The sequence below is a fragment of the Sarcophilus harrisii genome, chromosome 5 (assembly GCF_902635505.1).
Source record: "Sarcophilus harrisii chromosome 5, mSarHar1.11, whole genome shotgun sequence".
Classification (NCBI taxonomy): Eukaryota; Metazoa; Chordata; class Mammalia; order Dasyuromorphia; family Dasyuridae; genus Sarcophilus; species Sarcophilus harrisii.
The window spans coordinates 168,456,559-168,483,977 of NC_045430.1; the positions used below are offsets into that span (position 1 = coordinate 168,456,559).

The window sequence follows — 27,419 nt, forward strand, 5'->3', positions numbered from 1 at the left end:
CTTTGCACATGGCCTATCTTTGTCTTCATTACCACTGGGAAATGGGGAGGAAGTCTGTTTTGGAAGAACACAGTGAAAAGTAGGGTGAGGAAAAACAGGAAATGCAGGTTGGATTCAATGGTGGAGAGCTCTGAAAAACAAGTGAAAGTGCAGAGGCTGTATTAGTAGATAATGAGTATCTATAGAAGACTTTTGAATACTGAAATAATGGGAGCAGAACATCAGGAAACTTAATATGGAAGTATTCTAATATGTAGGGCAGAGTGGAATATCAGAAAAATGGAAAGTGAAGAGATCCATTAAGAAGCTGGAACTTTTATAAAGTATAATAAAGCAAAATGTAAAAAAAAAAAAATCACCATCCTAGTGGGGAAAGCCATTTTAAGCCTAGCACTACAAAACATGAAGCAGCAACTGTGTAATCCAAGTCTCTTGGCTCTGGCCAAGCCTGCCAAGCCTGGAGGAGATGCCCTAGGTTTCAAAGATGGATATATCATTTTAGCATCTCCATTGCTGGCATGATCCTAGTCTGAACACTTCCATTTCCATTGTTATTCACTTATTACTCTGTACCCTCAGAATTGAATTGAAGCTTTAAGACATTTGGTCATTATGGATCTTGTCCTTTAGACAGATATATAAGGGGCAGGTTTCAATTTCTTATTTTTGCTCATCCCATATTTGACATCAGTATATGTGTGCTCCTATTCAGAATCTGGGGAGTTAGTAGGCATCTCAGTGGCCAGCTATTCTGGATGCCTTGAGAATATAACAAAAACTTAGAGGTCCCACCAGAAGCAGAAGTTTAATCCACTCTCCATCATGGACTAAGGCTACATAATAAGCTCTCTCACAAGTCACCCAGGAGAGTCTTTTCTTCCACATCTTTCCCCTCCAATTCATTCTGCAAATCTCTGAATGAATAAACTTTCCTAAACAGGAATTATCTTCATAGAAACAGAGATTCAGAAATGGGAGGAACATCTTAGATCTCTTAGGTCCAATTCCCATATTATTCAGATAAGGAACTGAAATCTTTATAAATCAAATGACTCAGTCCTGTTCAAAAACTGAAATTGTTCCCTATCTCACCACTTATCCTGGATTATAGACTATCTTTTAATTAATAGACCATATAAATAATTTAATTAATAAATGATATCTTAATATCTAATTGTTGATTAAATTCCTAAAAAAAAAAATTCCTGCCCAAGATTCTTAAGGAAGAAACTGAGAGCTCCTATTAAATTTATGCTTGAAAATATCTAGGACAATTTCATTTTAGCAGAATACTTACCATTAATTATCCTAAGAGGTCTTAAAACAGTCCTTTCCCTCCCTCCCTTTGACTTCTTTGCACCCTATACTTCGGAAGACAATAAACTCTTGATGCTATCAAGCAAGAAATAAAGAAGAGGACAAAGTGGATAGACTATTTTATTAAAAAGAGTCTAAATGGATGGGGTGGAATGCTAAGTGTGCTGGCATCTTTTCCCTCATTAAATATAAACCAAACCAAAAGTTAAGTCTGACAACTTTTTGCCATTATCCTTAAAAATACCACAACACGTTTCACTAATTCACCAATTTTTATGAGATATATTATACTCAGAGTTGTTTGGTGCCTAACAGAGAACCTGCTTGGGGTGGGAAGGAGGAAGAGGAGATGGGAGGAGGAGAAAAGGGATGAGGAGGAAGATGAGAAATTAGGAAAGGGGAAAGACGAAGAGGAGGAGGAGGAGGAGGAGGAGGAGGAAGTGGAGGAGGAGGAGGAGGAGGAGGAGGAGGAGGAGGAGGAGGAGGAGGAGGAGGAGGAGGAGGAGGAGGAGGCGGCGGCGGCGGCGACAGCAGCAAAGCTAGGCGGACTTTCAGCCACTCCACCCCGTGGCTTGGCGAAGGGACCAGAAGTAAAAGTGGGTGAGTGAACAACAATGATGCTTGTGCCTCCTCCGAACCTTGACCCACAGTTGCCAAGACAAAAACGCCCCCATCAGTCTACCAGGGGAAACAATCCCTTCCCCGCTCCCAGCATCTAAGGGGGATGTGAGAGCGCAATCTGAAATAACAGAAGCCCTGCGGCCCCGGGACGCGCAGTCTGCGAGCAGCCCTTCCCAAAATGCCACCCCGCAGAGACTCGGGCTCAGCCAATGAGAGCCTGAGCGCCTGGGATAATGAGATGCCGCAGCCGCAACTGGACCAATCGGAAGACAGGAGCTACCCAGAGGAGAGGATGGGAGGGGAAGGCAAGAGGGAGAAGGAACGATGGAAAGGGGAAAAGATCAAACAAGTTACTCACCTTGGGAAGCTAGGGACTCTTCCCTATACTCTGCAGGGCCCCTCCTTCAATCCAAGGAAAAGGGTCCCAAGTCACTTTCTCCGCATCCTGAGACTGCTCCCTTGCAAGAAAGCGAGGAGAGGGGAGAAAGTAAAAGTGTTTTGTTTTGTTTTTTCTGCTGGGGGTACAGGAGAGAGTGATAGCTTAGTCGTCCTGGGCTGAGCTCGAGCTCGTGGGGTACCTCGTGGGGCTCCCGGGCAAGGGGAGGGTCGGCGGACCGTGACTGAGCCCCGGCTGCTCGATGCTGGGGCCATGGACAGAGCAGCTCTCCCGAGACTGCCTCGCCTCTGCGTCCTGTGGGCTACTCTGCTCGCCCTGTTCCCCTGCGGAGTCCACGGAAACTGGATGTGAGTATAGGAGTGGAGGGGAGGGATGGGAAAGGTGGAAAATTCGAGAGCGCGCTCTCCAGGCAGATTGCTTGACACACAAAAAAAAAGGGGGGGGGAGAGGGGGAGGACGGCACCTAGTCCTGGGGCAGCCCCTTACCAGGAGAACGCGTGGCTCGACCTCTGGGACCCGAGGATAAGCAATGTTCTCAAGAGAGAAATGGGCAAATGAGGGGACTGACTGTGCGTGGCTCACCATGGATGCGGGGCTGCCATCTCTTGCAGGTGGCTGGGTATTGCCTCTTTTGGGGTCCCAGAGAAACTAGGTTGCACCAACTTGCCTCTGAGCGGCCGTCAGAAGGAACTGTGCAAAAGGAAACCTTATCTGCTACCCAGCATCCGAGAAGGGGCACGACTGGGCATCCAGGAGTGCAAGAGCCAGTTCAAACATGAGAGGTGGAACTGCCAGGTGTTCTCGGCCGCTGTCCCTGCCCCCGCCCCCGCCGCGCCCCCGGCACCCTCGCCCGGAGCCACCCCTCTCTTCGGCTACGAACTGAGCAGCGGTGAGTCCACCTGCTCCCCTTCTTTCTCTGCCTGTCCCTTCCCCCCAAGAAAGCAGCGGCTTGGCACTTCCCAAAGGCGGCCGAAGCCGGAGCGGGCATCTCTCCTCTGGCTTCTCGAATAGGAATAGTGGCGTTTGCGTTGTCTTCTAGACCTGGAGAGTCGGGAAAGGAGGGCGGAAAGGGGTCCGGAATACAACAGAGTTTCTTTCAGGCAAGCTGCAGGTGCGCCCCCGGGAACTGGGGCTCCTTCTCCAGATCTGCACCTGGGCACTAAGGAGGTGAAGTGTCCTCCCGACCCAAATCTAATCTTCTGCCCTCCTACTTTAGCATTGAGTGAAAACTAACACTTCTTTCTCTGGGTTCCGACCCCCTTCTCTCCTCCTCCCGCCCTCTCCATCTCCCGCTGTCTTTTGAGACCAGCTGGGGAAACATGATGTAGGCCCCAGAGAATGCTGCTCCCCATCTGCTTTGATTTACCCAGGCGTGCCACGCATCGAGCCCTGGTCAAGTGGGTAATTGTGGCAAAAACAGAGCAGGTCCCCCCACCCCCACTCCTCCAGCCAACCAGACTCTTTTTTACTCCTCCAGACGCTGAATTTAGAGAATAAAGATGGATCAGGGAAAAGTCATCCCAAACACTCCAAGAGTTGTCCTCCTTTAACCTTCTCCCTTTCCATTCCCTACTGGGCAAAGCACAAACTCCCTGGAAAAAGGTTCTGGGAGAGTTAAAAAAAAAAATGTCAATGGCCCTTCAATTGCATTATGATTTTGTGAGGACAAAGGTACGAGTATGCTAATTTTGTTAAGTGCGTCCCAAACACAGATTGTAGTGCCTTTTCCTTCAAACCACTTTCTTGTTACTCTACCGGTCTGTTGATCTTTGCCACCAACATCCTACCCTCCCTCTTCCCAATACCACTTGTGAACATCTTATATGTTCTACCATGTAACATGCCTTCATAAGTAGCAGGAGTTCCAATAGAAGATAACAACAAATGTGATCTTGGGTTGCAGAAACATTCAGTCATTCACTGTTGAAAAGGCTGCAGATGACAGACTGCTTTTACTTTTGAAAAAGAGAGGCAAACATCTATCTGTGCAGGTCTTTCTATTCTACTTTTAAATGTTTAATTTATATAGAACTACTAATTATCCAAGTATTGTTGGTGGTATTAATGTTAATGCTAATGCAGGCATAGTGAACATTTTCCCTCCAAAAAAATCTCCAATTTCTCTACAACAATTCGCTGCAACTTTTAGATATGCTCACTCAGAAGTCATCATCTCTTATTTAGTATTGATTTAAAAATAAGTTGGCAATTGGATAAAATACAATAATGACTCTAGCAGTTTCAGATTAGTGCCTTTTATTCCATTTTTAATATAATATTACATATACATACATAAAATATATATTATATATAAAATATTAATATAAAATAATATAATATTTTAATTAAAAGCCTGCCTTTTAATTCTATTTTTAAATATAAGAGAATTTTTAAATAGAATAAAATACTGTAACACCTCTGGCAGTTTCAGATGAGGTAATATCAATCAAATGCATAAACAAAGGAATAAAGATATTTCAAATAATTAATTATGTCTTGCCCAGTTTACATGCTATCTCCTAAAAATAAATCTACTCTAAAAATAAATATATCATTTTTATATATTTTTAAAATTACTTGGTCTGGGCTTTTACTTTTGCCTCATTTTTTTTTTTTTTTTCATGCAGGTTTAAAAATAATCACTAGTTTTTGAAGTGTGTGTTTAGGAAGATTCAAAATTAAAATGAAAGGTAACTGTATGTTTGAAGTGTTATGAGAATGTTGTCAATATTTTCACCACAGTTCTTTTCATTTTAACAAGAAGGGATTAATACTATGTTTTAAGTACTGGATAAGTTGCTGACATTTGCTTTCTTGGAACACTTTTTTTTTTTTTTTTTAAGGATAATACTTAGATTAGATAAAAGGCTGACCCATAAGGACACTGACTAAGGAGTAATTTTACTTGACCTTCCTGAAAATCCTTTCTAAAGAGAGGAATTTTATAAATGATGTTACTGCTTTTTAAAAAGAGAAGGAGCAATTGGAAACCTCTTGTCTGAGCCTAAATTGCATTTGTTGCAATTGGTTTTTCAATTTAATTTAATTCAATAATTTATTAAATAGCTACTATGTGCAAGATATTGTCCTGGGCACCAGTTGTATAAAAAGAAGTGATTAAAAAAAAAAGCATTTCCTTCTTGAGAGAACTTATAAGAAACCCATTTCAAAGATCTATTACAATTACATTTTAACTAAATAATCCCTTTCATTTTGTCCCAGGCACCAAAGAAACAGCATTTATTTATGCGGTGATGGCAGCAGGTCTGGTGCATTCTGTGACAAGATCATGCAGTGCAGGGAACATGACAGAGTGCTCCTGTGACACCAACTTGAAGAATGGTGGCTCAGCTACTGAAGGCTGGCATTGGGGTGGCTGCTCTGATGACATTCAGTACGGCATGTGGTTTAGTAGAAAGTTCTTGGATGTCCCCACCAAAAACACCACTGGAAAAGATGGGAAACTGTTAGCAATGAATCTGCATAATAACGAAGCCGGGAGGCAGGTACGTATTAGGACATGAAATAAAAATTATTTAAGAGCTTACAAGATGAAGCTAAGCTTAGCCTCAGCATAAATGAAATTATATCAATGAGAAGAAATCTAAGACATGAGTGATATATGGTATTCTAAAATAGCCAAGTTTTTGTTTCAGGCACATATGCTCTTCTGGGTGTGTTTCCTACTTTTGTCGGGCTTGTGTTTCCCAGAGTATAAAGTGAGCCTTGCTTTACAAAATAGATCCCTTCGGAAACATTGATCATAGAAACTTAGTATCAAAAGAAATCTTGGATCATTCAGTTCAGTCTCCTCATTTTACAGATAAAGAAATTAACCTAGAAAGTGGAATCACTTTAACCTGTATCTGAATCCAAGTCCTCTGGTTCTTTCCGAAGAGTTGCTTCTTCTACTAAGCTGTGTTACATCTCTTACATGAGCTCAATAAATTGAATTAGATTTCTCCACTGGATTATATTTAAATAATGTTTTATCATTACTGCTTATTGATCTTCAGCCCACAGAGACTCCTAGCTCTTTAGTTTAATTATTTGTCTGTCTACACTTTTCCTCTACTATAGTATAAGACCTATAGTATGTATGTATATAATACATACATTTTATAAGAATTTTTAATGACTCTTTGCGAAACAAAAAAGTACAATTTGATCTTAAATATGAGTCACCTCATTTAAACAGTATCTGAGCTCAGATTTTTTTTTGTTTATTTCATCATTGAGGATACACTACAAGCTTTCCCTTCACTTCGTATCTTCATATCATCAGAGAGGGTTGACAGTACAAATCAGACTCATCAACATGGCTGAATTACAAGAATATTCACAGTGATTTTTTTGAAGTCATGGGAAACTTGTGAATGTTTACTTTGTAATTTTCAGCAATTCCTGTGGTCTATAAAAATCATTGCATATTTATACAATTTTGGATTCCTGATTAATCACCTAGCAAATTACAAATCTCTTATAACAGCCACTGAATTACCACATAAAGTTGATATGAAGTAAAAAAGTCAAAACATTTAGGAAAAGTCTTTGACAAAAACTACTTTTATATTACAGTCATTTTTTAAAAAGTAAAAATAAAATCAAGATGATTCAAAATAATTACAATCTTAATACAACTTATACATAAGGAATTAAGCTATTTTGAATTTAAAACCTTTAAAAATAAGTAAATTATATTATTTAACCTCATTAAAATTGTAGAATAAGAAAATTAGTAAATATTCATGAAATATGTGTGTATTTTTAATAAATGGGCTTCCGTTTAACATCAAAGTTAAAGAGAAGTTTTCTTGATTTAATTTTTTTTTTAATTTTTAAAACTATTTTAATATGTTCTTTCTACATTCCTTCCACCACCCTGGAACATCAACAAAAACAAAAAACTAAAATTCTTATCATAAAACATGCATAGTCTAGCAAAACAGATCCCCACACTGGCCTTAAAGATACAAGTAGGTATCTGCATCTTTTTGGCAGAAGGTGAGTATTTTTTTTTGTCCTCAGTTTTCTGGACTTATGGATTGACTTTGCATTGATCTGTGTTCTAGAGTCTTTCAAAGTTGTTTTTCTCCGCTATATTTTCCTTGTATACATTGTTCTTCTACTTCTGCTCACCTCAATCTCCATCAGTTCACAAGGTTTCCCAGTTTCCTCTGAAACTATTCATTTCACCATTTATTATGTCACAATAATATTCCATTCCATTCATATACTATAATTTGTTTAGTCATTTACTAATAGGTAGGTACTCCCATAGTTTCTAATTATTCACGGGGGGAAAAAACTGCTGTAAATATTTAGGTCTTTTTTTCTTTCATAAAAGTATTTTATACAAATGAATTCAAGGAAATTACATATTGATATATTAATATAAGAGAGATATATACACATGTGTACCAGCATATTTGTTGCTTCACTTTAAATACAATCTAATTTAGAAAGAAAATCTATCACAGAAAATGCAAGAAAAGTCAAACATACTAATCATTAGAATCATGTGCCCAAGTACAATAATTCAAAGTGGAATAGTAAAAAAAAAAATCAAAGAAGTAAAATAAATTTCCTTAACTTATGAATGATAAGAAATGAAGGAAATTCATATGCCTTAGAATCCCCAGTAATACTGTTAGCCTCTTTAAATTCAAGCACATTAAAATGTTAAATCTTTCTGTCACAATAAGCAAGATAAAATATAAAACTAACATTTTAAAATACTTTTGTCTATCTAAAAAGATTTTTGCCTCTGAATCGAGACTAAGATAACAGTGAACAGAATTAGGAGAAAAAGTTATATATAATAACATTACAGAAAAAAAAAAACAAGTTTGAAAGACTTTAGAATTCAGATCAATAAAAAAAACAAACTAAAGAATTTTAACAGATGTATAAATATATCTCCATGAGAAAACTAGTGGGTTTAGTGTTACCTTGTTTTTCTGTTTTTTTTTTTTAATTATATGGAATTAATAAATTTAGTAAATGTTCATTTTGATAGTAAACTATTATTTACATATTTATTTTGAAAACACACTCAACATCAACTTTAATCTACCTCTTGCTTATTTTAAACAAGCTTCTGAATTATTTCTTAACTTACAGTAATCAGTTTTGTGTTATTGTGCCAAAGAGAGTTATGTGTTACAGAAAATAATTCAGCCCACACATAAATCTTACTGTATTATAGACATAAGCTTTGGGGTTTTGCCAATGGTAATTTTTTTTTCCTTTTCACACTATTCTATCCACATAAAAATTAAAGCACACAAAATATTTCGTTGTATAATATTGAGGGGGAAGGAATATAAACACTTGGTTCTTTTTTGGATGTCTCTTAAAGTACAGATAATATATTAGAATCCAAATTACAGTCCACAGTTTCCTTTAAATGATGGGATAGAACAAATTATCTTAAGTGAAAATACAATCAACTCAATTTTCATCACTGCCAATGAGGATTTTAAGGTAGTAGGTATCTTCTTCAGAGTGTGTTTTAAGATCTGCATTCAATTGTACTTTCCTAGTCTCAAAATCCCCAGACTTAAAATGTAGGGAAATGTTCCCAAAAATGTGGGTACTGGCGCTTAGTTATGCTATGAGTAGGACAGATGATTTTCTAACCGCTGACCTTAAATACTCTGAATCCCACTAGGTTTCTGACACCATTCCTTAAGTTATGCCTCCAAGAATAATGTTGCAAAGCAATGATTGGCCAATAGCATGATATGATGTCTTCCAGGGGCAGTACTTCTGGGAATGATGTGACTTGGAATATTTATGGGTATTTCTTTTGGTGTGCATAGGATATTTCCATTCTTCCCATGTCCACCTCATAAACTTTTAAGTTTCCCTACCCCATAATTTGTTTTACGATGAGTAACTAAAAAAAATGGGAAGGGCCAGATCCCAAATGTTCATTGACTGAATTTAAGAATAGTTAAGATAAGTCTCTGAACAACATATAAATGTTTAACTCATCAGCAGGTTAAAATATTTCCGCAGACCAAAACAGAACAAAATGGCTCCTAGGAATAAGAACAGCACATGCCATTTCATGAATTCGTATTGCAGTTTTTATGATTGAAACAGAATCGGCTGTCACATTTCAAAATTAAACAAATTAATGGATCTAAATTTGTCGTAAAATTTGCTGGTCATGCATGGAAAACTCTTGTCAGAAGTGTTACTTCCAAATCAATATTGAGAGACCAATTCCTAAGCCATTTGAGCTGCTTCTATCAATCCTGTATTTATGTTTTATAGTCTTAGTCATGTATCTTTGCTATCTTATTTCAAAACAATTCATCTTATATTTGCCAAAGCAAAATAAAGGGAACTTCCATGGACTAAATCCCAACTTCTTAATTGCCCTCTCAAAGTTCAGAAATGTTCCACTAAAATGCACACATCTGTTTGCAATAGTTAACAAAACATTCCTCTGTTAATATCGTTATAAACCTTAACAACTCAACTAGAGTAAAGAAAGGAATTTGCACATAACCACATAAAATTCATTCAGTTGCTGTTCTCTGAGTTACTGGCAAAAGGCTGTGCATCTTTTATTTTCATATTTTACAATTTATCATTAAGTGACTCACTATTTAGAATTTTCTGTATATAGCGTAAAAATGCACTTGAACCGAACATCATATTCCTTAATATTAAGTCCTTTTTTTAATTTTTGTGTGTAGGTGTATAAACCAGTGATGACTCACCATAAGTGCATCTTGAGAACTTATTGTATAGAGCATTTTGACCTGATTTTTTCACAGAATTGTGGATTTGGAATGAGATAAAATATGATAATGTATAAGAAAGTAGTTTAAAAGAATATAATATGCTATACAAATCTGGAGGGTGAACTCTCTATTCAGTCAGTACTTCCAATATTACTTCTTTTCCTCTATTTTTGAAACATCTGCTATTATAGGAATGAAATATATTTCAGTGGTATAATGAATATATGTGTGTATAATATATATATTTGTGGGTATATATTATGTATATATTATACATGTGTGTATATTCATATGTTATATTCTTCATTTGAATATTTCTAAGCTGCTTTCTATGCAAATTTATTGTTTTATTGTTATTTCAAATAATATGTAATTTTTAAAAAAACACTCCCCTACTTAATAGACATAATAAGAGACACTCCAAATTTCTAGAAAATAGAGTGAAACTTTTTGAACGTTAATCCTTGAAAGCTGGTTAACTCCAAGTTATTAAAAATTCCAGTTTCCATATCATTTGCCACACAAATTCAGCAGGTGGTGAACTATGGAATGAGAGATTTATTTCTCATTGTACTTTCTACCCTTTCTTTTTAAAATGTCCCTCTATAATGATAGCTAAGATTTCTAGCATATATTACATTTACAAAGACCTTCCTCACAATAATTGCATGAGATTGTTAAGGTAGATGTTATTATCCTCATTTTAAAAATTAGAAAACTGAGGCTCAGAGTAATTAAATTACTAATATAAGGTTGTAAACAGCTTGTAAGATGCAGAGCTACATAAAGCTTCTCACTTGGAATCCAGTATTCTTTTCATTGCATCACACTGTCTCTTCCATCTCCCCCAAGGCACAAAAAGGTAACTATTGTGAAGTTTATCCTATGCTAGGTTCCCTGAATTCAACAAATATTTAAGAAGTGCTTATTTACTATGTTCAACTTATGTCAATAAAAAGGCAAAAGTAAACATGATTCCTGTCCTCTAGAAGCTTATAGTCAGTCTAATGGGAGGAGAGGTAGGGAAGAGAGAGACATAACAGCTTGTCAGAGTGATGTCTTGTATTAGAGATAACCATAAGACAAGGAGATAAGCATTAGTAATCTGGTACAGTATAAGAAATTCAAGGGGACAGTTATCATTTATTATTTAGAGAATTAGGCAAAATTTATAGTAGAGGTCCAGTTGAGTTAGACCTTAAAGGGGAAAAATTTCAATAGATGGAGATATAGGGAGGCCATGCTAGGTATAATAGATGGCATTCACAAAGGCTGGAAGAAGTAGAGTGACACATTCCTGGAAAAGTAGTTGGATCCAGATAGTAAAGAACTTTGAATGCCACTTTAAAAAGTTAAGATGAGCACTACTGGAGGTCTCCTGACAAAGTTTTTGGAGTATGGGGATAGGAGTTAGAAGTTGCTCGTTCAAGATGGATTAAGTAGTGAAATAATATTTTGCACATCTCCTTATCCCTTATAGAAAGCTAGTTGTGGATAGACTCTGAAATACAATCTTTTTAGAGGCTATAAAATACTTAACAGCTTAGGGGAATTATTTCACCATTATCTGTGCTAGAAAACATGAAGATAAAGATTTGCTTTGGAACTAAGAAAAGGTCTGTAAAAAGATTTTATATTATAATTAGTTTCCCTAGAATTGGGAAGACTGATTGTTCAGTATCAAGGGATGGGCTGAATACATCAGTTAACTGAATATATTGATCAATTGCTATTTACTGAGGGTGTCCTGGGTCACCTATTCTGTGTAAATTGTTCTTTGATTTACTTTACCAGGGCTTTCATGAGACTTCACTCTGCTATTCAATATATGTCCCTGGTTATGGCATCCTAGAGAGAGATGGTATTCAGGCAGAAGAGTTGGGCTGCTTTTGGTAATCAACAAGTTTTAACCCATAATTATAGATTCTTAGGATTACCACTAGGGAGCTCTGAAAAGTGGCTCTATTTGGCATTTGTTTAGTTTTTTTCTCCTAATAAACTGAAGGTACTTAGCAAAATCTGACCACATAAGGTATATAGACCATATTAATTTGTCCCTGTGCCCCGAGTCATTATTTTATTGGGTACATTTCAAAAATTAAACTTAAGTTGCAAAAATGCATTGGAGCAAGCTTATGTTCCATGTTATAAATTACTTTAGAGACTTTAAAGACCCTTCAAAGAGTATGTCTTACCCTAGGTTAATAAGACTCAGTCACATATATTTTTAAACTTCTCACAAATTACTCTTACTGACTTGCTGCATAAGGCAGTGTGGTATAATAAGTAGCTAGTTTTGTGATTAGAGAGGCCTAAGGATCAAGTCCTGCCTTTGACACATAAGCCAGCAAAGTCACTTAAATTCTCAGAGCAAGCCCCCAGGCAACATTGATTATATATTGTGGATGGGTTGATGAATTTTGTCCATGAAAAGGAAATTATTATAAAGATAAAATCTTTTAGATTTCAAAAAAAAATAAAAAGAAAAAAGAAAAGGCCTCTCAGTTTGTGAGGAGTTTGAATGCCTTTATATTGTTTTGTTAATATTGCAAATTCAAAAAGTGTTGTGTAAGCAGCATTCCAATATCTTACATGATTCTTTTGTGATGTTATTATTTGTGAGAGGTGCTGCCACTGTAACTTACCATATGCTCCAAATGCCTGTATAACACTGTTTGAATCATTCAGTCTCTGTAGAATATCATGTTTAATTAGGAAAGATGTCATTGCTTCTAAGCTGCATAACATTCAAGTGGCCCATAGAATATAAAAGTGTTAATCTCATTATTTTACAATTAGGATAAGAAACTCCTTATCTAAGTGGAATTAAAACTGTGGTCTCATTTCTTTCATCTATGATTATGGAATTAGGGGATAAATGGAATAATTCTAATTTTTTTCCAAATATATTGCCTACATGCTAAGTCTACAACTGTTCCTAGTGATTTATTATTTTATTCTGCCATCCTCTGGGAATCGAAGGAAGCTCTTTTAGTTTGATTGGCTAGAAAATGTAGGTTCTGGCATGAGAAACTAAAACTATACGGGCTTTAAATCACTAACTGCACGTTTCACACAATATTAGTCAATTTCATATCCAAACACTACTTTGATTCTTATCATACATGTTGGTTGGCAATATTTGAGATTACTTTTTTGCTTTCTCAGTCTATTTGGGCTCAATTCAAGTTTCAGAACTGGAAAGCATTAGATTGGGGACTCTTTAAAGTGGGATCCATAGTTTTTCAAACATATTTTGATTACAATATTTCAATATAATTGTGATGTTACAATATATTATTTTGTAATCCTGAGTATTTTGTTATGTATTTAAAAGCATGATTTTGAGAAGATGTACATAAGCTTATAACAAAAAAAAAGGTTAAAAATTCAAGCTTTAGATGATGGCTACTGAACCACGCATAGAAAACTCTTAATACTTTGCTATATTGCTGTAGTGAGAATACACTTGTATCTAACTCACGACATTGTCTCACCTAATCTCCTTTTGGTTAATCTGGGTACCGTTTATCCGATTTATCTAAGCATTTATGTTCCCTTCCCATTACAGAGAATACTTGAAACCTAGCCATGATGACAATGAACTATAGATGACAAGACTATAGTTTCATGTAAAAGCCAAAAGGAGGTCAACTATAACCAGGCTTCATTACTATAAATGAGTGCACAAAATTCTGAGTTGGAATTCTGGATTTTTATATAGAAATAATGATGGTTAGGTCCTAAATTTCTATTAATGCTGTAATTTTGTAAACATTAGATATTGATTCACTCTCTGAGAAGTGATGAACAAGCTATGTGCAATTCTATGTTTTTCATGGTTATTACTGTTGGGGATTTTTTGGTCGGGAGCAGGACAGGAATAATGGGACAGACAAATTACTTTAAAATGCCAAAGGTATGGGGTGGGGGAGACCAGGGACTAAATGGATATTTGTGAGCTGGCATGGGAAGCTGACCACAATTTAAAACACTTGTTTCTGTGGTAAAATGTCTTCTCTGTTCCAAGCAACAGACGTACATACATGCTTTTGAAACAACCCATGTATAAGCTGGGGAGTGTCTGAATTGCTAAAATGCTCTTCGATTTGCTTTTTCATTTGTATCATTTTCAGAAAGGAATAAAAAAAAGATGTCTTCTCCTAGTTGAATACAGTAGGAAATAAATTTCTTGAATGCAGAGAAATATTTGGCAAGTGAGGGCAAAACCTCAGTACCTTTGGTTGGTGTGCCTGTTGGTTGAAACTAAGAAAGTCAAATGACTTGCTAAAAGCAATGGGTCACATTTAAATTGGGTAATGGAAAGTTTCCCAATAAGAAAAAATGGAAATAGTTTAAGGTGTTTAAAAGAGGGACCATGGTTTTACTTGTCTCCTAAGAATATTTTCCCTATTACCTCTGTCACAGAAGAAAACACTTTGGTATTATAAACACATTGAGGGGAGACAAATTGACAAAGAAAAAGAAAGAGAGAGACAGAGAGAAGTAGCTAATAAATATTTCAATAGCATTTTTTAATGGATAAAATTATCATTTGTATGAAAATGTGATGGGTTAAATTTTCTGGGGCCTGCCCGAGTAATTTTTTTATCCTTTTAAAAGTATAAAAATACTAGTTTCCTGGCATCTTTCTAAATGTCATATGGCAGTAAGTTGATTGCTTTTATTTTATTTCATGTATTTTTGTGCAGTTGCTATTAAAACATAGAAGGGAAACTTAAAATGTCCCCCAGCTATAATCTCCAGGGGGTTGTCTAAGAATTATTAGTCGGTTCAAGCTACTCTGTGTATGCCAAGTGAATTTCCTGTTTGATCTAGCTCTAAAAAAAGATCCTTAATTCTATTTTAGCGTGTGTAAGAAATACACATAGATAAGCGAAACAAATAAAAAAAATAATAGAAACATAAAAATAAAAATATTTAGAGTTCAGTTGTAAACTGGGGAATTTCTGGAAGTTCAAGCAAAGTCTGAACATGATTCCCATTTGATTTCAGGCAGTATCCAAGTTGATGTCAGTCGACTGCCGCTGCCATGGAGTTTCAGGTTCCTGTGCTGTGAAAACTTGCTGGAAAACCATGTCTTCCTTTGAAAAGATTGGGCATTTTCTAAAAGATAAGTACGAAAACAGCGTGCAAATATCGGATAAGATGAAAAGAAACATGCGCAGGAGAGAAAAAGACCAGAGAAAGACATCAGTGCGCAAGGAAGATCTCCTCTACATTAACAAATCGCCCAATTACTGTGTAGAAGATCGCAAATTAGGCATCCCTGGGACGCAGGGTAGAGAGTGCAATCGTACTTCCGAAGGAGCCGATGGGTGTAATCTCCTCTGTTGTGGGAGAGGCTACAACACCCACGTAGTCAGACACGTGGAGAGGTGCGAATGCAAATTTGTCTGGTGCTGTTACGTTCGATGCAGAAGGTGTGAAAGCATGACCGACGTCCACACCTGCAAATAAGCAGGATTCTGTCCAGAATCATGCTCTCTGGTGATACACAACCAAGATTTAACTGCAGTGTGTGTGTGTGTGTGTGTGTGTGTGTGTGAGTGAATTTTAAGGAAAGGTTAATGAAGTTGAATCAAGTCCGTCATCATGTCTGGATTTTACTCTAACATCATCTTCTAATTAAAAGCAAGTTGGATTCCCTGAAATTCCAAAGGTTCGATTCAATTCAGCAAACATTAAGCACCTGCCCTGTGCAAGCGTTTTTTGGATTCATCTTTGTTTAGATGCCTTTTGGGTAGGGGACAAGGAACAAGGAAAAGTATTAAAGAATCTCTAAAGAGAAACAAGTTCATGGAGATGTCAGTTCATGATGAAGAACTTGACCCATAATTGGCATAATTTGCTTAAATGTGAATTTGATCGAGCAGATATAGTAATTATTTTTAAAAGAATATTGCTTACAACAAGGAGCACTTAAGCAAGGATGTTATCACATTTGTCAGTATTTTTGAAGGCTTTACAAAGAGTTCCTGGAAAATGAAACTGTTAATACGTTCATGGAAGTGGCATAAAAGCATTTACCCTTTTATCTACTTAAAGACAAATTACCAAAAGTATTAGGGGGAAAAAACATATCTCTTAAACCATGGTACCTATTAAATATAGCTGGTATCAAAGGGAAATAGAAATCTTATTTTTTAAAAAGTTGTAAGGTTTGAATCTTAATTTTCTATCTAAACACATGGATCACAAAAAAAAATCACTTATCCTAATAACTGGTTTTTAGACACAAATTAATAGACTAATACAAATTGCCTAAGCTATGTGATTTTTAAGAGAAAAAAATCCCTGAGTGTTACAAATCTGTGAAGAAAAAAAGTTTATTGGATGTTAAAATATTTTGAAATGTATGAAATAACACTGTTTAAATATGTAAAGACAGTATTATGTATAGTATTTTGATAAGAAATTTTTATATTTTGTAAATATAGTATTTAAATTATATGAACTATATGAAATTCTTAAACCATGTCCTTGTTAAGAACTCAGAACAAAGGTAATAAGACCATCTTTGAAATCATAATATCAATCCTTGACTTGTTTGCTTAAGTAGACTAAAAATCATTTGAATGGTTACCTGGGTTTAATATATGGGTTTCTTACCAGAAAGGCAATTTTGTGTTACAGATTGTTTACAAGTTGTAATTCTATTACCTGAATAGTCAACATGAGGTTCTTTTTTACACATACAAACACTATTTTTAATTGTTTAAATGGAGATATTAAGATCTATTTTACATCATCTGAAAAAGAAACTTAAAAATGGAAGTACAAAGGCCAATTTTATGAATCTGTCATATTTGTAAGATTAGGTTTCATTATTTAAATTTTGTTCATTTTCCTACATTTTGAAAACATCTGTGATTATGCCTATTGGTTAAAAAAAATTCCATATGCTTCAAAATTCCAAATTAAATGTGCTTTGACTTTTATAAGTTTACTAATGATAGAATTTCTATCTATGGCACTTAAATAGATTTCTTAAGCACAAAGTATAGATATTTTCTGTAACATTCTATTGAATATATTAATTTTTCTCATCATTCATTTTCCTCATTTATCAAGGTAGACAGGGATTTATGAAAAATAGCAACCCTATGAAAAATGTCAAAGGTTCAGGTGCTAAGCGTAAGGCTAAAAGTTTAACTGTGACCCTTCAAGTTTAGCAACAGTGGTCATTCCAGTTTCAGAGCTGACATGATCCTGGAAACAACCAAATGCTTTTCTGAAAGTGATGATTTTCCAATTCTGGATAATAACCTGACTATATGAGAAACAATCCACAATTTTCTGTTTTGAATAAGTAGATAAAGTAGGTAAGTGCAATTCCCCCTGTATTACTCATTTCCTAATCGTCTTATTACACAACCTTTCAATGTATTTCTACCTACACTCAGATGAGATGTGAATATAACTGAGAACACCATTAAAAACACAGGTGGTGAAAGGCAAATGTCAGTGCCAGCTTATCTGGGTGTGAATGTAAGAACACATTCCAATCTGTATGATTTCATCTTTCCAATAGTTTAAAAATGATACAGCTGCATATTTTTTTTTAAGTTTTCAACACTTATTTTTATTAAGATTTTGATTTGCTTTTTTGTTTTTCCTTCCTCTCCTCTCCCAAAGACAAGCTATCTGATATAGGTCATACATGTTACACAACAAATTTTCTTTTGATAAAGCTATTTAAGCAATATAAAACCATAATCAACTACATTATTTATTTTTAATGGTATGGCTAATTTTTAAGTGTATGTGACTTGTAAGAATCTAAGGGAAATTTATACCTATGATACCCTTTTAAGTCTTTACAATTATCTGCTATTGCTATAGCAAACATCGGTAAAGGAAGAATCATTTTCTGAACAGGCTGAATTGAAATCAGGAGGGAGAAGTTATTCATTACACCTAATTTTCATTAAACAATTTATAGATGATTTGATTTCCAAAGATATAAATGGATGTTATCCAACCACTTTTTATGATTTGTAATCCTCCTCAGAAAGTATTCAGGCCACTGTGATAAATTTAGTTAAATGAACAAAATGACACCATTCTCCAGAAAATATGAATGTCTGTCAAGGTTTTAATAAATCTTCCTAGTAATTCAGCATTAGAACCATTCATTGAAATTTACTGTATGTCTTATAATTAAAACATTCTAATTAGACTAATCTGAATTTGGAGCTAATATTTCCTTAGCAGTGTAACTAGAGCCACTGAAGGACCCACAATGTGGTAAATAAGAGGAACTAAACTTGGCATAGACCCCGCAAAATTCAGAAAGCCATACCTATGGCTGCCAGAGCCCTTAGGACTGCTTTTGGATATAGAATGTTGCCTGTAAATTGCAATTCTTTTAGAGAGTTAAAAACACACAAACCAGCCATTTCAATAGTCTTCACTCTTCATGACCCCATTTGGGGTTTTCTTGGCAAGGATACCAAAGTGGTTTGTCATTTTCTTCTCCAGCTCATTTTTAAAATGAGGAAATTGAGGCATACAGAGTTAACTGACTTGCCCAGGATCACACATGACTAGTTCATGCCTAAGGTCGGATATGAACTTAGGAAAGTAAGTCTTCCTCACTGCAGGACTCTATACACCACCACCTACCCTGTAAAATTTAGGATATTTATAAGAGCAACCAAAATTACAATATTCTTTAATTCTGCAAATGGTAGGGAAGAGAGGAAGAGGACAGTTTTCAGAAAGAATAAAAAGTTTAGGTCTTGAAACCTTCCCTAGGCATAAAAATAGAGTTATAATTCAAAACTGCTTTTATCTGAGATTTTTCAAGTTGTTCCTATAATTCATACTGGGATTTGGGGTATATAAACTGCTTCTGCCAGATAAATTTGTCAATTTTACTTTGTCATTGAGGAGTATTGAATGCTAGACAAAGTCAGTGTGTAAAGAGCACAAGTGTTGCTCTTTACACCCAGGTTTCCTGGACTTTTATATTACTTAAAATCATGGATTATGCACCAATCCAACAAATTCTAAATTCCAAACCATTCCAAAAAGAAATCTATAAAAGTTAATCTAATTTATGACATGGAAAAAGTCTTTTATTAATGCATTATCTTGTTTATCATGTCTAATCAATAAGTCCAAATTTCCTATTTTGTGATTTCAAAGGAAAATATCACCAGAAACAAAAGCATGCTATGATAAATGTCACCTGTGAATCTGCCAATCAATTTGAAAAACTGTCAAGCTATTTATGGCGTTGGATTTTGCCCAAACCTATGATTTCATCAGCATAGGGAACACCTAGTGAGGATATATTTTAATAATGAAGATTGGGAATTGTTCTGCCACTTACAAACTTAAATTTTGTCTATGACATCAAGAAAAACATTTATTTTCAGGAACTCTTGAGGTTGTTGCCAATCACTTCGCCACCTAGTGGCCTCTCCTATGGTTTGGTTCTAATGAAATGAATGATTCAGGACTGTGATTCTCACGCTACAGTAAACACAGGTATGACTGGTGAAAGGCAAGTCCCTTCCCTCTGCTCTATTTCATATTGTTGAATTTCCATCATGTCCATTCATGGGATTATTATCAACCTAGTAAAGCAGGATCATAGTAATTTAAAGAGAAAAAAAAGGGATTTCTGTTTACATTTTCTGTAATATACAACATTTAGAAGTATTCAATAGCTGCTAACTCACACATGAATGTGGCTACTTTGTCCAAAAAAGGCTAGGTTTGATCTTAGCAAACTTTAATATACTTATTTTTCCAACATATTTCTGCCTTGTTTATTTAAAGGAAATGCTATTTGCTTTACTTTCTCCCCCTATTTCTCCCCTAGCAAAACAATGTTAATAGAAATAATTCTAAATCTTAAAAGGTTTAATATGAGTAATTACAACTTCTTAAAAGCTTTTAGGACTCCTAAGCAATCAACTCTTCTAAATCTGCAAAGGCTAAGGGAGTTACTATTCTCACTAGTCTGGAGAGGGAAAATTAGCAATTAAATGATATCTTGTGTCTGACTTAGTGACCCATTTGGTGTTTTCTTGGTAATGGTACTGGAATAGTTTGGCATTATCTTCGCCAGGTCACCTTACAGAAGAGGAACTAAGGCAAATTGGGTTAAGTGACTTGCTCAGGGTCATACAGTAATTACTGTGTTAGAGGCCAGATTTGAATTCATAAAGAGTCTTCCTTCTGATTCCAATCCCAGCACTCTTATCTACTGCTCAATCTAGCTGTATGATGGGTTAGTCATGGATTTGACACTGGAGTCAGCTTAGATTCAGTATAAATTGATTTGAAATAATTTTTCTGTTTCTTTCAGACCAAAGGCAAGAGGCAGATCAGAGGGAGATAAGAGTAATTATTTTTGAAGTTAAAAGAATCTGATTTTTCTCTTTTCCAGTGGAATCAAAAACTAAAGATAATATATCTGACATTTCTAAGTAGTTACTGTCATGTGTCCAAATAGTGGTGTGACAAATGTCTAACCATACAGAAAAGAAAATAATCCAGTGACAAAGAGTTCAGAAATTCACATTTTCATAAAGCTCGAGTTATTTCTTATTTGTCGCTGTCTTGTCCTGTTAAAATTGATGTATCATATTCTTTTCCCTCTATTGAATGGTGTTGTATTTTTCCAACTATAGTTAGTTTTCAACACTCATTTTTGTAAGAATCTGACCAAATATTTTTTCCTTCCCTCCCCTCTCTTCTCCAAGACAAAAAGCAATCTGATATAGGCTTATATAGATATTCTTGAATAAAACTTTAAGTGTAAAAAATAGATGATGAATTTTTGCCTTCAAAAAAAATTCATCTTTATCCTCTATGCCCATTAAACATTCTCAAAGCTGAAATTCCTCATTGCTATACTCACTGAAAATCTCTTAAAATTGCTATAAAATGCACAGTGATATTTACTATGCTCAGTTTCAGTCTTTTCAGTTATGTGTCGTGAATTCTTAAAGCGTAAGTTATTAGTAAATTACATCTGGTACAAATATAATAAACATTACATATTAACAGAGGTTGCTAAAATGAAAATGATTAGAATGAAAAGATGACTCTCACCTAACTAAATATTGGGTTTAAGAATTTAAAGGTCAAAGACTAGTGAAGGAATAATTTAACTTCCCAATTGTCCTTTATTTTACCTTTGTCTTTCTGCTAATAATTAGCATAATAAAGTGGCATAAGCTTGACTGGAAGTAAAAAATATTCATAAAACATTAAACAGTTTAAGATACTACATACTTAACTGGTGATTTTAATAAAGAAAATTTAAACTGCATTAAAATTAACTTACTTCACTTACGAGATGATTAAATAAAACAAAAAACAACCAAACCTAAGAATAAAGGTAGTGGTAAAATTATTGCATCTAAAGTTTGGAGAAGGCACAACAAATCACAGAGGATATTTGCCCCCCCCCCCAAAAAAAAACCCCTAATATCTTTTCCTTTTGAAACTTCATATTTTCATAGCATTTACATCAAAAGCAACATCACATTACTGTTTGCATTTCTAAATTTTTATATGCAATGCTAAGGTAAAAATCCAAAGGAAAAAGGCACAGATACATGCCTTAAAACTTACAAGATAAATATCTCAATAAATATCTGGAAAATATTACATTTGTGATATTTATGTTTATCAGACAATGCAACAAACTTTCATACTAAAAAACCAGGAGTATTTAATAGTCATTATTTTGAAAGAAATTTGATGCTTTACAATCCCTGATGCTGTAAAATATGCCACTGTCTTTTCAATTTACAGAAGAGGGAACTGATGTCAAAATATGTATGGAGAATGCTTTGCTTAAATGTCCAAAAACTACAATTTTTTCAATTGTGTAAAAGCATAAGGTGAATTTTTTTCTTGCTTTACATTCAAGCTTAAGTACAAGCTGTTTAACTTTCAATAAACATTTACAGTTTCCATCTTGATTTTACTGCTTTTTGAGCAATATTTTTTATAAAGCAAAATTATAAAATCTCCTATTTTAACACAAGTTACTAAAATTCTGATAATCTGCAAGTGTTGGTTCTGTAACATGTAAAACATTAACTTGTTCCAATGATATACTCCAAGATTTTAACATTCATACCATAAATAAAGCCTGAGAATATCAAGGAAAAATATTGAAATTCAGTAAATTCAGTGAATAGTTGAAAATATTAAACAAAAACTTGAATTTCTCTTACATTTTGTGTAAAATTGAATATAAAATTATCTTGAGATTTCCTAAATTAAACATTTCTGAAAAGATTAAAGTATTATAGAGTATTTAGAGCAATCCACTAAGAACTCTAAAAATGCATTATCCTTGCCAAATGTCTTACCTGCTATAGGCGAGTATTGCTGATTGTAGAGTTGCATAATGACTGAATGCACAAAACTTTCCCTGGCATGAGTTTTTTGAAAGCTCTCAATTAACCCTCCCACTCTTTCACTAATCATTTTGCTAACAGAAATCAAAACTAAGGAAGACATTTCATTTTTAAAGACAGGGGCATTCAAAATACTAGTTATAAAATGCAAGATTTCATTAATCAAGAAGAGAGTAAATAATGGTCAGAGAAATACATACAAAAATAATAATTTAAAAAATCTGTTTATTTCTATGACCACACTGGCTAAACTATATCAGGTCATTCTTCAAATGGCTACTACAAAGTTAACTTACTTGCATCATAAATACAAATTGTTTCAAGCTGCACTTCAAATCATATACATTTATACAATTCTTGTATCGCTTTTTTTTTTTATACAAAAAGAATTTGTTGTGCTTTTTTGCAGATCTGATCTAAATTTCTATATCAAACATTTTAATTCTATACTTTAAAATTTTATTGGCTAGGAATCTCTGAGGGAGGTGAGGAAATAAAGTAGGAAAAGAAGTGAGGTAGAATAGAAGGGGTATAGGGTATTAGACTGCAAAGCAAAATTCCAGAATATATACAACTAGTCAAATACTTCTTTATTAAAGACTGATTACTGCCTTCAAAAGGGCAATATATTAAAAAAATTTTTTTAGCTTTTCCCCTTCCCAACAAAACTATTTTTCACAATGGCCGCATTCTTTTAGCAATTAGATCTATAAAACAATAGTATAACATTGTCTTCATAATCTGTTCACAATATGTGCTTAAAAAAGACATTTCTACATCTTAAAGATGTTTATCATAATGCAATCTAAATACTGTGCTTTTAGAGACAATAGCTTAGAAAATGTTCATTATGGTGGACTTATTTACAAAATTTACTCTTTAGGTTAGCAATAAATAATCCTGATTTTGGAAGAGTTGATACTCATGCATAAATGACAAGATGGATATATACTCTCAAAATATTTACATGTAATATCTCCTTCATAGCACTCCTATCAATAACAAAGATAAAATTTTCTCTAATTCTTCATGTTGTTCAGTCTTGCTTTTGGGGGATACATCCTTCCATTTCTACAACTTCTGGCCATCCTTCATATTTATTTGTATCCTTGTTGTTCTTTATGTGCTACAAAAAAACACACACACAAAATTCACTATTGCAATAAAAACACAATAAACTGATTTACAAGCTTGATTTGGAGATAATATAAAATGTGCAAAATTTTAATTATTTCCCAGATTAAAGGTTCTAGCATTTGTAACCTTAACTACTCCCTGCCCTCAAGATCAAGATGATGAAAGGAAATCTTAAATCTGTTATTTATACCCATAGTTCTAGTGCACTGAAAGCATATAAAAATGTTGGAGGGGTGGAGTTTTAAAAGTTTTACAGGTGGGGCAGCTAGATGGTGCAGTGGATAGAGCACCAGCCCTGAAGTCAAGAGGACCTGAGTTCAAATGTGAATCCAGGCACTTAACACTTCTTAAGCTGTGTGACCCTGGACAAATCGCTCAATTCCAATTGCCTCAGCAAAAAAAAAAAAAAAATTTAGAAGATAAAAAGTAGTATGGTACTTTCAAACAACAAATAAGAATAATGCTTATACAGGGCAAATGGCCTATTTGATGTTTACTCACTTGAGACTAAGAATAAGTAGAACAAGATTATTTTTACTTTTGTAGAATGCTAGACATTTCAAATTTATTCACAACATATAATACAAAAAAAAAAAAAAAAAAAAAATCAAGAGACTCACTTGTTCAAAAGGGCTTTTTGTCTTGATACCTTTTCCACCACAGAAGACCCAGTTGTCTCTAAAATCGAGGTTACTGATAGCTGTACTTCCCAAGGCAGCAATCAATAATCTTGCTTCATTAGTGAGTCTGAGAGGGAATAAATGAACATAATATGAAAGCACTTTGTACAAACTGCATTAAATGTAAAAACACTACTACTCCCCCTAGTAAGATTAAGAGTATTTTAGAGAAAGAATAGTAGACCAATTTAAAAAATTTATTTTGTGGAAGCTAAAATATTATCAGCAATTTTACATAAGTCATAATAGTGAAGGAGCAGCTAGGTAGTTCAGTAGACATAACACTAACTCTAAACTCAGAAGAATCTGAGTTCAAATCCAACCTCTGATATTTACTACCTGATACTACAATATCTAGATCAATAGATAGCTACATCAAAACTCTCAAACAACTAATACTTGGATTAAGAAATCGTGCTGTATTGAAAAATAACATTTGTACAAAAGTTAAACCCCTGTGGTAAATTATTAGACAAAAATTGGTTGAGATTTTCTGACTTTGATCCTCTTTTACAGAAACTTCGTCATATACCTCTGCTTTTCCCAAAGACACTACTAAGAATTTTTGGCATAAATAAAGCTTCTCATCAGAACAAATCAGAGTAACTAAAAAGCTAGATATAGGGGAAATCACTGATTGGGGAGGAGAAAAAAGACCATCATGGGATTTTAACACAAAATGTTCTATGACATGACAAATTATCTTACCACAGTATAGAAAATTTGTGGGCAAAGCTTAATAATAGAAGTCCTAAAGGCTTTTGACATCATATTTCCTTGAATTTCCAAATGACCTATTTATATTCTTATAATCAAAAAGTTTTTGATTTTTTGAATAAAGAAAAACTGAGGATGTGAGAAAACAACTATCATTATTTCTTGGTTTAAACCTGTCACTTCACTGGCACAGGAAATTCTTACTAATACACAGCAACAATTTTCTTCAACTCATAGTTAAGATAGCTGTGTGGGGCACTAATGGATTAAGTGACTTGCCCAGTATCATAAGAAGTAAGATGTAACAAACTAATGCTGAGTGAAATGAGCAGGACCAGGAAATCATTATATACTTCAACAACAATACTATATGATGACCAGTTCTGATGGACCTGGCCATCCTCAGCAATGAGATCAACCAAATCATTTCCAATGGAGCAGTAATGAACTGAACCAGCTACGTCCAGAGAAAGAACTCTGGGTGATTACTAAAAACCATTACATTGAATTCCCAATCCCTATATTTTTGCCCACCTGCATTTTTTATTTCCTTCACAAGCTAATTGTACAATATTTCAGAGTCTGATTCTTTTTGTACAGCAAAATAACGGTTTGGTCATGTATACTTATTGTGTATCTAATTTATATTTTAATATATTTAACATCTACTGGTTATCCTGCCATCTGGGGGAGGGGTTGGGGGGGGTAAGAGGTGAAAAATTGGAACAAGAGGTTTGGCAATTGTCAATGCTGTAAAATTACCCATGCATATAACCTGTAAATAAAAGGCTATTAAATAAAAAATTTAAAAAAAAATATGTAAATCCAAATCTTCCTGATATCAAGTCAGTTCTCTCTCCATTAGATCATGCTGTCATTTGGGGCCCAGTTAGATGGCACAGTGGATAGAGCATCAGTCCTGAAGTCAAGAGGACTGAGTTCAAATCCGATCTCAGACACTTAACACTTCCTACCAATGTGACCCTGGGCAAATCACTTAATCCCAATTGCCTCAGAAAACAAACAAACAAACAAGACATGCTGTCACTGACAATGATTATTAAATGCCAAAAATCATTACTTTCTTACATTTAATTTTATACCTGGTTCTTGTGTTTTTCACATTTTTATGGTAATATCAGTTTGAATTTATACTCAGTTATTTAAATGTTCAAATTTTTATATAAGTATTTAAGGTGTTAATCTATGTTCTGTTAACTATAACAAGAAAGAAGGAAAGAAAAGATTTTTGTTAATTAAAAAAAAATCTAAATGAAAAAATTTCCTTAAGAAAAAAAAAAAAAAGTTCAGAAAAATAAAAGTAAAAAGCCAGTGACAGGGAAATTAAAAGCAGTTACCAAAGAGATTTCCTGGGATATCAGCCAAAGTCCTAATACTATTTTATACTCTTTCTGTCCAAAACGTCCACAGCTGGGCCCCAAATCAATCCAACTGGGGGCAAGTTAGCTCAAACTGCCCAGGTCTGCTCTATAGCTCCTTTGTTCACAAATATCCCCAAATGAAGTTATGGGAGTGTGGGAAGTTAACTCAAACCTTTCTAATTCCAATGTCCTGGGCCACAACAGTATCTAAGGAGAAAAACAGCCTGCAAAGAATTGTACTTGTTTCCATGCTTAAAAAAAAAAAAAAAAAAAGTAGCACGTGTTAATGCTATAAAGTAAAATGTTATATCCCAAAAGTTGATTGATTTCATGTAAAAGCTCCATATATGAAGACTTTAAATAATTTTTTTTTAAAAATCAATCTTTTGAAGTCACTTAATGCATTTAGATTGTTAGATATACAAAAAAAGAATATAAATTTTGATTTGAATCATGCAAAATATAGTATATTTAGATAAGTGTTTGGATTATAATCAAGCACACTTAATTGGGTTTGGTTTCTGTCCTTTCAATTTACATAATTTAAATTTTGCTTTGAATTTAACCTAGCTATTTATTCTAAGAGATTTAGAAACAATCTGAAATTTTAAAATTAAAAAATATATATTTTGGCATGCTTTTTACTTTTCCCCCCACTATTTCTTATGTCTGATTATTTAAAAAAAAAAAAAGTGGAATATCATTGTACACGGCAACAAGAAGATTGTATAATGATCAATTCTCATAGATGTGGCTCCAACAATCAGAAGGTCCAGGCAAGTTCCAATGATTTTGTGATGAAGAGAGCCATCTACATCCAGAAAGAGGACTGTGGGAAGTGAATCTGGATCACAACACAGCATTTTCATTCTTTTTGTTGTTGTTTGCTTGCATTTTAATTTCTCATTTTTTTTCTTTTTGATTTGATTTTTCTTGTGCAGCAAGATAGCTGTATAACTGTGTATGTATATACTGGATTTAACATGTATTTT

General features: G+C 34.3%; 2 protein-coding genes across 4 annotated transcripts in view; one reads left to right on the top strand and one right to left on the bottom strand.

The window, feature by feature from the left end:
• Positions 1–1,882: 1,882 nt before the first annotated feature.
• On the top strand, positions 1,883–17,714 carry WNT16 (Wnt family member 16). The gene is made up of 4 exons (XM_003771557.3): positions 1,883–2,682; positions 2,947–3,224; positions 5,558–5,841; positions 15,112–17,714. The coding sequence occupies exons 1-4, from the start codon at positions 2,588–2,590 to the stop codon at positions 15,574–15,576; spliced, it is 1,122 nt and encodes a 373-aa protein (XP_003771605.1). The 5' UTR covers positions 1,883–2,587; the 3' UTR covers positions 15,577–17,714.
• Positions 17,715–20,824: 3,110 nt separating this feature from the next.
• FAM3C (FAM3 metabolism regulating signaling molecule C) overlaps positions 20,825–27,419 on the bottom strand; it is a 56,525-nt gene continuing 49,930 nt past the window's right edge. For 2 of the 3 annotated variants that reach the window (XM_031938907.1, XM_031938909.1), the window contains 2 exons: positions 24,269–24,395; positions 21,587–23,637 (listed from right to left, as the gene is read on the bottom strand). In XM_031938907.1, coding sequence (XP_031794767.1) covers positions 23,548–23,637; positions 24,269–24,395 — 217 coding nt within the window. In that variant the 3' untranslated portion in view covers positions 21,587–23,547. Of the gene's footprint in view, positions 23,638–24,268; positions 24,396–27,419 lie in introns of all 3 variants that reach the window. The other variant, XM_031938908.1, reaches the window with a different exon arrangement.